At 38.7% G+C, this 12973-nt stretch overlaps 1 protein-coding gene across 1 annotated transcript in view; it reads right to left on the bottom strand.

Annotated features, from left to right (window-relative positions):
• The window catches only part of PIGG (phosphatidylinositol glycan anchor biosynthesis class G (EMM blood group)), a 91844-nt gene that overhangs the window by 31111 nt on the left and 47760 nt on the right, over positions 1–12973 (bottom strand). The window contains exon 12 of the mRNA XM_063422022.1: positions 6165–6328. Coding sequence (XP_063278092.1) covers positions 6165–6328 — 164 coding nt within the window. The remainder of the gene's footprint in view (positions 1–6164; positions 6329–12973) is intronic.

The raw sequence follows: 12973 nt of genomic DNA, 5'->3' as shown, positions 1-12973 counted from the left end.
TGTGCATTTATAAATTCTGTGCACACAACTTTCGTTAATATTTACACAGGAAGTGCTTCAGCTCCTGAAACTGATCCAGTTTCGAAGTAAAATACGGAGTAAAAGGATGATATTTATTTTGCAAATGGCTTTGAAGCAACTTGTTATTTGTTTATAACAGAGGCAACCCTACTTTGCTGGATCACTTTCCAATTAGAAAATAGTTTTCAATACTGAGAGTCATGGCTGCCTCAAGAAAGTCTTATAGGAAAGGTCAGTGTCTCAACAACATGAAAAAGGAATGCATGAAGAGGTATCTGTCACAGAGCAGTAACAAAGTCCAACAGAAATCTTCAGCCATCTCTACAATGACAGCATCTCAGGAAAAAAACTAAGCAAGTAGAATACTCTTCCAACTTGTGGCAATAAAAACCAGTCCAGTTTTAGCCAATCACTTCCAGATTTCCACACATATCAACAATCAAGTAGATGACCTCTGTATTTCTTTTTATTTATTTAGAGAATGAGACTGCTGGCAGTACAACGATTATAAGTATTACAGTTTTAGAGAATGCAGCAGCATATACTCTTAGATGACAGCATTTTTTTCAGCTTTAGTTAACCTAAGTAAGTGTTTTTAATTCAGAAGAATGAAAAATTACTTCTATAAAATATTGAATGGTTCAGTGGAAGATGTTTGGATTGTTCTTTGTCTTTGAGGAGGGCTCCCCTTTCTACCTAGGACTGAAAAAAAGGTATATTGAAACACTCACTGCATGTCCAGAAAGAAAAATGATTAATGCATTAACATGGGTAGTGAACAGGGGACTCAAGCAATCAAACACACTGGGCTGAAGATGGCAAAAGCTGACATTAACTGCTGAAACTCCTTTAGTTAGCACACCTTCCTAATTCTGTTTAGATCAGCATTATAAAATTCAGAGCAAAATTTAAGTTCGCTGTGCTAGAGTTCTACATTAACAAAGTCAAAGCATAACATTAAAGTTATGCAACTACTAACAGCCTCTAATTGCAGATACAACCATTTTCGTTATCTGAAAGCCATTTGCTCATGTGAAAGCACTCTTACAACTTTTGGTATCTGTGAAACAAAAAGTAACAGGTATGCAGGCTTCTAGTGCCAGAAAACACCCATGAGTTCACCCTGACACCTAACTAACTAAACCAACTAAAACACAGATTTCAATGTGCTGGTAATTGAAAACTATCATGATGCCTAACTGAAGAGTGGTAATTACACAACACTGTGAACATCACCCACATGACAATTTTATTTGGGTAGGAGCTTGGAAACTGAATCCATCTGGAGTGTACTGCACAGTGAGGTCATATAATATAGGTCAAATTTTCCAACATCATGGCCCTTTTCCAGTCGTAACGACCCAAAACCCAAAGTTCTAATTCAGATCAGAGCAGTAGAGTGGTTACTGTAAAAACTACCTTTTACATGAACCAGGTACTTGCAGGAATTTATGCAAGTCACACACAGAACACTTGGTTAAGTTCAGGCATCAATTTAATCAGTACTCCCCATCTCAAAAATAGTTTCAAGAGTTATTGCACAGTTTCCATGGAGACTGAACCTAAAGAGTTCTTTCTATTTCTGTCTGTGAAAATCCCTTCACATTTATGCTGCCAAGTTTTTCAGGAGAGCCTGAAGGATTAAAAGTGGCAGTAATATCCATGTTAGTGTCTATCACATGCCACTTAATTATTTTAGAAACACATTTACCTTTCCATATGAGGAAAATATCTTATGGCTTCACAAGTTTGTTCAGATGAAGGCAAATTATTTAAGACCTTCCAACTGTATTTCCACAGCAAATGTACTACCTGAAAACCTCCTTATCTTCTATTCCACCTTATAACACCAGCAAAATACATATGGGCTACATGTATCTAATGCACTTTGATCTCACAAGTAGGCTCTTAATGTCTCTCATCACATCTCCACAAGCAAACTGATGCAGTCCACGCTAGGAAAAGTGGACATTCAGGTGAACTGAAAAACTAGTGAGATGCTGCAGAAATTCCATCTGAAGGCCAGTCACAAGTGATCAACCACAGGATGTCACACAGGGACCAGTACTGCTTAATGTCTTCACTAATGAACTAGGTGATGGAACAGTGTCCCCTCAGCAAGTCTGCACATAGTACAGAAGTGGGAGGAATAATCTGTGCAGGAGCTGAGTCTGCAGACGGGTCTGCTATTACTTAGGGGCATCTTGACAGGCTGGAGAAGTGGACTGACAAAAAACTCAAGTTGTTTAACAAAGGGGACATGCTGAATTCTACACTGTGCACCAGAACAGGCTTGGGGCTGATCATTTGGAAAGCAAATAGGTAGAGAAGGACATACATCATTCCCACTGGACAAGTTGAGCATGAGCAAGCAATGTTCCCATGAACCAACCCAGGGCTGTCGTACAAAATGTGGGGACAGCAGGTTGAAGGAGGTGATGATCTTTCTCTGTTGAGAAGCTGTGAGATGACGTCTGGGGTTCTGGATCCATTTTTGGGGTCCCCAGTACAAGACAGACACGGCTGTACTGGAGTGAATGCACTGAAAGCTCACAGAGATGTCACTGACAAAGAGAGGCTGAGAAAGTCAGGACTGTTTAACCTTCTGCAGAGAAAGTTTGGCAGGGTTCTCACTGATGTTCATAAATGTCTCATGGGCAGCAGTAAAGAAGATGTACTCAGACTCCTCTCACTGGTGCTCAGCGAAAGGATGAATGATATACAACAAATTCCCCTTAAACACCAGTGAATAACTCCAAGTGCTGCCATATGCTGGAACAGGTTGCTCAAGAAGACCCTGGAGTATCTCTGCTTGCTCTGACTGACTCTCCTTTGTGCAGGAGAGTTGGACTCCTGACTCAAGTATTCTGTGGCCTCATAAACGCAGGGTGCTGAAAGAGGGAAGGGTATGTATGCATACTTGCCCCTAGGCAGTGATGCCCAATGCAATGCAGCTTTAAAGAACTTCAGCAAGAAGCTCTGATAAGCCAACTCAACTGATGCAGCTGTAAATAACATCGGCTCTGCTAAGCGGCTGAAATTAACGAAGACAGCCCTGGAGTCAGGCTTTCCTATCCAGGCCAACCTCCTCAGACACAAGAGCTCTTAAAACAGACTGCAGAATGCAAGGCTCTTCTCTAATAATGACGCTGCTGAGTGGTTCTGGGCACATCTTCATCTTGCTGTCAGGACCACATCAAAAAGTAGGAGTTTGAATTCCACTGACCAAGGCACATTGCTATAAAGCAGTTAATAAGACGCTTTTATAAAGAACATCCTAAAGCATCTAGCACTTTTTTTTTTAAACAGTTCAGTCTGCCATACACTTAAAAAAACACATGAAGCAGCTGAACCCCTGCCTTCTGCATTTTCAGCTTTGGTTCCAAGAGTAACAAGCAAGTAATAAGAATCATTTAGACAGCAATGGCAAAGCACAAGAGTAGAATAAAAAGCATATAGACCAAGTTCTGAGCAGATTAACATACCAATTTAAACAAGTCCCAGCAGCTAGAGATTCCTCAGTGAAACAGTACGTAAGTATGGACTGGAAACAGCCTTACCAGTTGACCCAAATGAACCTTGAAACAGCTACAGACCCAAGCTGCTTGATGGAATTTACTTACATAAGTGATGTGGGTGTTACAGGGCCATAGCTACCCACTTGAGAGCAGGTTAGGCCAGCACTGTACCTGGCAACACTACTAGTTGAGATTTAATCTGCAAAAATTCAACCAGGAAAACATCAGAACAACAACCAACACTACTGAAGAAGCATATTATTTGAAACAATATAAAGTAAGTACAGATACTCAAAGATTTTCATTATTTTGTTAGAACTTTCAAAAAACATGCTGTAAGTTATCATTTCTCTTCATTGTATGTTAGTGTTCATCACAGTCTGCAGTCTAGGTTTTAAACAATAAAACTGAAGTTCTTTAAATTATGTGAGCTCATTTTTTTCCTCCTCCTTCCCCAGACAATGCCAACAAGGTAGTGTTCTCTACTCTGCTTGACTCAAGCTCAAGCAAAACGTGTCAGTTCCAAAGCACCTACAGTGCAACAATGAAGAATGGAGAGTGGGACCACGCAAAAAAAAAAAAAAAAAAAAACCAAAAAACCCCCCAAACAAACAAAACAAACAAACAAACAAAAAACCACAAAAACAAAAAGACCCCCACCACCACAAAAAAACAAACAGCAGAAACAGGGATGTGAACAGTTAAACAGCACAATGCTATTGCACACAAATCATAGCAGAGGTATAAAGGAATTGGGAAAAAACAGGACATTCACAGGATGCAACCAATACCCAGATTCAGGGGTCACACATTTACCAGAAGACAATATGTATATGCTCATGCTTTTCTTAAATAGAGCTGAAAAAATGGAGAAAACTTGAAGAGTTTGGATACTGGAAAAATATATTGATTGAGCAAAGCAGTAACTAAAGCTAAACTAGACAGCACTAGAAACAGAGTTAAAACTCACTTTGGTGTCAAGTCAGCAGGTAGTAAGGAAAACTCAAGAAAGGGCTTTCTAAAGTTACACAAATCAAGACATCAATAATTACTGTACTCCACATCTACTCCTCCTGAAGCAAAAAAATACCAGAATGAATGGAGAAAAGTCTGGCTTTCAGAAGTATTATACTCAAACACCAGTACTTAGACCATATCAACCTATTTAAGACCAAAGATGACTTCAGGGTAGCTGGCCTCAGACTAAGGTTCTACAGTGGGTCTCAATTTATACTAAGGAGTACAGGAGTGGATCAATACAATGGCCCAGCACTATTCTGCATAAATCCACAGCAACCAAGCAGAGACTTCTGGACATCTTTAGAGAGCTATGTAGCAGACAGACAAATCAGTGACTAAAGGTTAATCACTGTGAATACATGTTAAAGGAGCCTGTTAATCCAGAACAACGGACACAGTGACTGTGCAGAAATTTAGTCTCTAGAACATGTCCCTCCAGGCTCAAACACCTCCACTGGTTTGTGCAGCTTGGTCAGCTGGAGATCCCATCTCCTTACATCTTTAATGAAAACAACCAAGCCAACACAAGAACAGAGTTTTGGGCATAGCCCAAAACAAAGAAGCAAAAGGAGAAGAGAGAAGTCAGGAAAAAAAAAATCACTGACACGGTGAGACCAGATGACACTATGTAGATAAAGGGAGTCAGAGGTTTACAGAGGTTGACAACGTGTAAGGCAAAAAGCTGTGATAAAATAAATACTGTCTAAAATTCCACCTGCCAAGCCTACTGCAGTACTTTTTTCATCACTAAAAAAGAAGTCGATTTAGATTCCACAGATAACAGAGAAAAGACTTTGAGATGGTAAGAACTGAGTCACTGTCAAATGTTAATTCTTTGAAAAAAGATCACGTTTTGGCATTTGTGCATCGATGTGATATGGAATTCACAACTCCCCAATTTTAACATACTGTATCGTTCATTTTAAATACCCTGAATGATGAGTGAAAAGCAATTTTAGACAGTCCAATTGGATTTTATATGCACACTCAAATTACATTAGCGTTTTACAACAGTCTTTTTAAAATTCAGATGCCTTAATTCATTTTACTTTAACTAATCCACCACACAAGATACTAGGAGAAATACAAATATTTTAGCTACAAATGACTGCAATAGCCAGTAACATACAATAATATTAGTTTTATTTATAAAACCTTGCATGTCACTATGTCAAAGAAGGACATTCAAAGAACATCATGTTAGTTAAGTTTGAGGTCTATTCTAATACTTTAAAAAGGCTTTCTCAGGTCTCTAACTTAAAAGGTTTCAAGAAAAATGTTTTTAAGCAGAACATGTGTCATAAATAAAATAATAAAATTTTAAGTCATTTAGCACAGCAAACTGAGAATTCATTAAGAAACAAAATTAGTAAAACATACAGGTACATTCCCAGAGAAAAACTTGTGCAGATAAAACAGAGAGTGGAAGAGTTAGGTGATACAAACTTATGCCGAAAAAGTAACGTGCATTTTTTTAGTACAAAACTAACTTTCAGGGAAAAAATATTATGTGAACAAAAATTTCTTTGAAAGAGATACACTTTATGGATGGTATTTATATCAGCAGTGCTTAGAGGAGCATTACTTTATTTCAAAACTTATTACCTGCTAACTTCAGAACTCAAGTAGCACAGCAGATGGATGGCCCAAAGGAAAGGTCCCGCATATGTTGCAAATGCTGTGAGGAAGATTGCTGGTAGCTCCACATAGCTGTCTAGTCCCACAAAACCTGCTGAAATGTCCACAGTAGCAATGCCATTTGAATTCCCCTGAAAACACAGATAAAACAGTAAACATCCAAATACCTCCAAAGACACATTTAGACTACATTAGAATAATATTAATTATTGCACCCATTAAGGACTTACTCTTTAAATTGCTTTACAGTACAGCCGTATTTTTTACATATGAATTTCAATAAAACAGCTTACCAAACAAGTACTTTTAATTAGAATTTACAGATTAACAAAGGCATAAACAGCATGCTATTTTGTGAGTCTTATTTTGTCTGCAAATTAACATGCCTACTGTTTAATAAGTTACATTTTAGAAAAGAATTTAAAATAAACAGCTACACTTGCTGATTTCAGACACATTAATGAATAAATTGCATTTTTCATCAGACAAGGTTCAAACACAAGATTTTAGGTCTGCTACTTAAAATTACACCAGGAAATAAATATTTCTTGCCCTCAGAGACAGAAGGACTCTAATTTAAAGCTGAAATGTAACACAGTATCGCCCACCTGCCTGCCTCACGGCACAAGTTCCTGCATGTAAACAGATTAAGACAGGCAAATATAGAGATGTTTCTCCTTTCCAAGCCTCTATACCCCGTAAGATTGCATTGAAATAGACCACAAGTCAGTCTAGATAGCCTGAATCATCAATAAAAAGCATTTAAACCTACCAAGAGAAAAACAGAAGGAATACACAACAATTAAAGTATCAAGAGCTGTCAAGGTCTGATATGTTTTACCTAGTTTTCTTTTTCAGTGAACAGGGCCACTAAATAACAGAGAACAAGGAAGGAACAGGAACAAGGTAAAATTGAAGGAAGTGTTTTCCATTAAAAATCCAAAAGTACTTTACCCAAATACCTAAAGTAACAAACACACCCTATGATTAAGGCAGAATATTTCTTCAATTAACAGAGTTTATAATTAAGACAGGATTCCTCAGACTAGAGAGAAAGCTCTCAGATATTCTTGCTGTACATTGAGAAACTGATCAGTTTCTACAGCACTGATATTCTAACAGCCATCAACCCTCTTTTTCCACTCACAGAATCCCAGAACAACAATAATGTAAGGACTGTCACCACCAATAGCCTTAGACTCAATCCCAGCAGAACACATGAGAAGTGGTGGCTCCGTATTTCCCTCAAACCTGACCTTGGCTCACCTTAGTGACTGTAGTCCTCCTGAACTGCAAGTTACCCCAGCAAGGAAGTGCTATCATCAAATACACACTTCTGTCACAAAGCCCAGAGCACACAGGGAAGCACAAAAGACAAGCAGCTTTTTTAGGTATATAACTAACTAGGCACCAGCAAAAATACCTGTTTCTGAGCTCTAAAATCTAAAAGAAAAAAGGCATCTGTGGATAGAACTATTCAGAGCTCATTATAAGTAGTCACTTCCCCATCAATCCCACCATGAAGATATCCCCAGAATGTAAGGGGAGCTTGAGGCTGTATGAGGGCTGTATGGTATGGATTTTACCAAGGTATCATACAGTAGAAAAAGCTTGATTTACAAATGTTAGTCTTCCTCATTTTGACTTTCATCATGCATCCCTGTAGTAAATCACTGCACCAGTGTAATCAATCACTGTTATGCATTTAGTGCAATGTCCAGCAATGCCAGGAGCAAAGCAGAGCACAACTAACGATAAGCAGCTAAAAAAAAAAGCACATCTGTGCCCTAGAACCTGTAATATAACATTGGAAAAGAAAGATGTAAAATAAGGCTACTCCTCAGGATTAAAAGATATAGACTGGTTAGAAGTCATGGCAAGAGCAGAAAGCTAAGAGTAGCACTTTGAGCCCTGAGCAGGGTGCTGCTTCTCAACAAGGTAGAGTTTGACAGGGACAGGTAGGGAGGTAACCTGCTCTCTTTTCCTCCAGTTCCTGTACACAGCAGCAGGTCTTTTGCCCACCACCTCTACTTATTTTTCATTTCCCTTCTCCTCTTCTTGATGAGTACAGGGTAGAAAAGCTGAGACCCCAAGAGATCCTTCCTGCTCATGTCACGAAGAGCTGAAAGGTCTCTTTACACCGTTTAATCCATATGCACACGGCTGATCTTTGGCACCTTGGGGCAACTCCCCATGCCACTGTATGAGAGAAGAAGCAAGAATAAATGCAGCACTGCAAAGCATGTCACTGGTCCTGCAGAACCAGTGCAGGCAAATAGATGTACTTCCCTTTGGAAGGTGCTCAGAGCAAGTGAGGAACTTGGCGGAAGGAACAGGTTCCCCTTCTTCTCACCTTCCCAAGTCCTTTCCCCACAGGTCTCACTCCATCTGTCTATGACATTGTTTAAATTGACATAGCTGTACAACAAGGATGCACACATTTAGATCCACATACAACTCAAATTACACTGCCAAGTATCCCAATACCTTACTCCTACCCTCAATCTCCTGAACCTCAGGCATAATACTGCCACTGTTAAAACTGGAAGGGCCCTGATGAGTAGTAAGTAGCATTTCTTCTTCACATTAGGTATCTTTCCCCAAGACAAATTAATGTATTTACGCTAAATTTCCATAGCTATAAATTCTAATACTGCACACAATGAATAACTGACAATTCAGAGTGCCTCCTTTTACTTTAACATATCATTCTAGCACTTCAGAAAAGGTTGCCCAGAAAGATTCTGCTGTCTCTTGGAGGTTTCAAGATCCTTTGCCATCTCATTTGACCCCACAGCTGACACCATTCTGAAAATGGGACTGAACTGTGAGCCTGCTGAAGTCCTTTCCAATGTAAATTATCCTACAATACTCTGAAATCACAACAAGAAAAAGTTAAAGTCACTTTAAAATGTCACTCAGTCCATCTCTTCACCTAAAGGTGAGACAAATTAGATATACATGATTCTAAAAATGTACAAACCTATTCTGGGTTCCTCCAGTGATAAAAACCAGCAGAAACTGAAACTGTATTTTCTTTCTCCCATTCCACAGATATACTGCTCTAAGCATGGCAACAAAACCCCACAAGACTAATAAATAAATACATGGAATTTTTGTTCATTTATGAGCTTTCATGCAAAGAAAATATTTTTAGCAATATCTACTGCAAAGTAAGTTTTTAGGAGCTGGTTTACTAAAGAGAAACAACCAAGTTATTTATTTCTATTCTCGTTGCATTTTAAGGACAAATAGTAATGATAAGATACAACATACTTTTGGGAAATGACTGCTGAGTCATGAGATGTGGAGAACTCGGGGCTTAGGAGAAAACAAGCAATTATTCAAGCTCATTGAAAAAATCATCAAGAGAGTCTCAAGCTTGCAATAATATCCTGATAATTAAGTAGCATTCTGACTAAATGTATTAATTCCATCTATTTTTGACAATACTGGAGTATTTTAAACTTTGCTTCACTTCACCAATTCACACAAAGTGATAAAGCAAAGACCTTAATTACTAAAACAAGACTAGAAAACAAATCTGGTTTACCCAGCTCCACATTAGTAACACAGCGCTTGAGCTAGACAATCTCCAAAAACCTCCAAGCATGAAGACCGCGCAACCTTTTCCTCTGCTTACTATTTACAAAACTCTCACTAAAATGCTGGGAAAATGACATCATACATAGTCTTCCCATTTAATTTACAATTATTTAACGAATTTGCCGGTTCTGCAAAGGAAGGTAAGCTGGGAAATGAGAGTGAAAACAAGGCAGGTGTGAGCAGGACTCTTAAGTGGCGTGTCCAGGTCAGGGCTGGATCCACACACAGTGATTGGGGCTGGATGCAGTCGAGGGATCGCAAATCTGTAGTGACAAGGCAAGTCACTAGAGATTGAGATGAGGCCAGAAAGCCCAACCAACAGGTCTGGATTCGTGGTAGGATCAAGAAAGTACAAGACAAGCACACACATACTGCTTACACAGCTAGGATACAGCACAGGCAGTAAAGCATCAGACCAGGGAGGGACCAGGCCCCTCCCTCTGCTTTCCTCCCATCAGTTCCTCTGTCAATCAAAGACGTGACCCTGCTCACTAAACTCCGAGACAGAAGATGCACTCAGGGTTCAGACACAGATGAAGTACAGAATGCAAAACCAAGTGTAAGATCAAAGTACTTGCTTTCAATCCACCCTTATTTTTTTCTTTCCTACTTACATTCAGAATCAAAAAATTAACTTCCACACTCAAGCACTTCATTTTTTTACCCCATGTTCATCAGCTATAGCAACTGATTAATGAAAAGTAGTATCCGTTCCTGTCAGCCTTACTTATTCAGTACAGTTAGGATTTTCACAGATCTACTTCCACAAAGTCTTGAAGGACCCTACAATACTTTTTTGAAAGAACAATGCCTCATTCATTAGATATGCTATCCTGAACAAGGCTATTTTTACTATCATACTCAAAAGGCCATCACTTACAATCCACACTCAGCAAGACAGAGTAACTGCTTTAGTCATTACGTACCATATTGTCTACTGAGATTTAATAAAGGCTCAGCAACATGGCAAGTCTCATGTAGCTCATAATCACACCGAGACATGTGCAAAAAGCATTCTCCAAACCTCTCTCCTATTTCTCCTATTTCCTACTTCCAGATGGAAGTGTTCCATATTTCATTTATACTTTTCCTGCCTCATTTAGCTAGCACAGTTTAAATTTAGTATTCAATGTGATCTACATCACCAAATTTCAGCAGTTTTCAATTTCTGTATTTCAACCATAAGCCTGCTATTTTTTTGTATGCTACATTAGATCTTTATGCTGGTCTGGAAAGTGAAACCCTAGAATCACTCTGAACTCAGTTTAATAGTGACAAGCTCTACTGACCACAAAACTTAGAAAAACAAAGTCAAGGAAGACATTTACATCTATGCCAGCAGTACACATCATACCTAATAATAAAGTTGTGATTCTTTCATATCTCTCCCCTAGAATTCTAGCACAGGTATTGCTTGTTCTGAGGCAGTAAACAAGTAACTGTTGCCTAGAGTGAGCTGAACAGAGGTCAGTGCTGAAGGTGAGAATTTGATGGACTCCTCCACCAGAAACAGCCCAGCTGTACTTCCATAATGTTCATTCAGTAGCTGAGAACAAACATGTTCTGTCTGAAACACAACCCTGTCCTAAGTCAGTCAAATGTAAGAAGATATCACTGATGGTCCTGGACAGGACAGTTGCTAAACCTGGGACACCTGAACTGTATTCAGTAAGAACCAGTGTCACTTCACTGGGAGGCACAAGTAAGGCGGGGATCTGAAAGCTGTCACCAAGCAAAGACCTTCCTGGTTTTCCCAGGAAAAAGATCAAATGGCTTATTCAAACAAATAAAATCTGTTACTAAACTGGTATGGGTACATCCAGAGCTCCACTTTCTATCACTCACTTAAGGAAGAGCTGGAAAATGTACACAACCATGCAGAATCATCTACAGCTTCACCTGAGTCACTTGCCTATGGTACTCCTGAGACACACAAAGACTTAAAGCTTGAGCGGCTGCACTTGTTAAAGGAGGTGTGAGTTAACAGGGGAAACTGCATTGCCATGAGAAGAAACTTAGCTCCATGTGTTTGGGAGAGGGGTGTCCCAATGCAGAGGATAGAATTTTTTTCCCAAATCAGGTGCACAAAATGGCATAAATATTGGTAGAAGTTCACCTGTTGTACATCTGGTATGGATCCTGCATCTACAGTTCAGTAACTGGCAGTGAATTATCAATATACAGTTGTCAGTTAATTATGTGTCTAATAAACCAAAGAAACATTTCAATCCCGATTTCAAGCTGTACAAACTGAGTACTTTTCCCTTTGGAACAAGTCATTCAAACTCTAGACAGAACTCAAAGGAAAAGGAAAAAGATGTTTAAATACATTAAAAAAAAAAGAAAAGGAAGAATTTGGTTATGTTGCCAGCTTTTTGATTTTCCCAGATAACGAAGATCAGAATGCCACACCGAGAAAAACAACATAAAAGAGGCATGAAATTATATATATAATTTCTGGAAGAAGTTCCTTCCTTGGAAGGAACTTGGAAATATGGACCCAGACTAGAAAGGCTATTCTCAGAATAAACTGAGAGAAATTTAGAAATTGAAGAGAGAGCATTAATTAGATTTTGAGGCACCTTTATAGCCTCTGTAATTTATGAACTACCAGCTCAACTATTCTGCTTTTCTATGCTAATATCCTGCATATCAGATAACCGCTCTCAATTGTGAAATGGAAAAAACGTCCCTCTTACCCTTGTATGATTCAATTTGTTTCGTTCTATACCTTCAGAACAGTTTTTTCATCAGAGAATAAAAGAACAAGACATCTAAAGACAGGTATTTTGGTAAAACTCTTAATCTCTCTGCTAAAAAGACACCTAATTTAAATGTACTTAAAACATTTTTAAAAGAGAACCAAAACCTCATCCTCTAAGGAGGGGGGGAAGGGCTGGGAAAGAAAATTCCATCTGTCTTGACCCTTAAAAGCTCTAGCACTTTTTTCACTAGCAGAATTGATTTCTCTATTTCTGAAACATTTCTAAGATGTTCTGAAAATAAAAAAAACAAAAAGAGAAATAAAGAGAGACAACAGAGGAAATCCTTCATGTCCTATTACAATTAAGTTGTCATTTTAATCAGTCTTGGGCATCATGAATAGGCAAATACCTTCATCTTTGTGGACGGACACAAAAAAAATCTAGAAAACAGTTGGTGTGTTCCTC

This window comes from Prinia subflava, chromosome Z (assembly GCF_021018805.1).
Source record: "Prinia subflava isolate CZ2003 ecotype Zambia chromosome Z, Cam_Psub_1.2, whole genome shotgun sequence".
Taxonomy (NCBI): domain Eukaryota; kingdom Metazoa; phylum Chordata; class Aves; order Passeriformes; family Cisticolidae; genus Prinia; species Prinia subflava.
The sequence above is the reverse complement of the archived record's forward strand: the minus strand, read 5'-3'. Positions and strand labels throughout refer to the sequence as shown.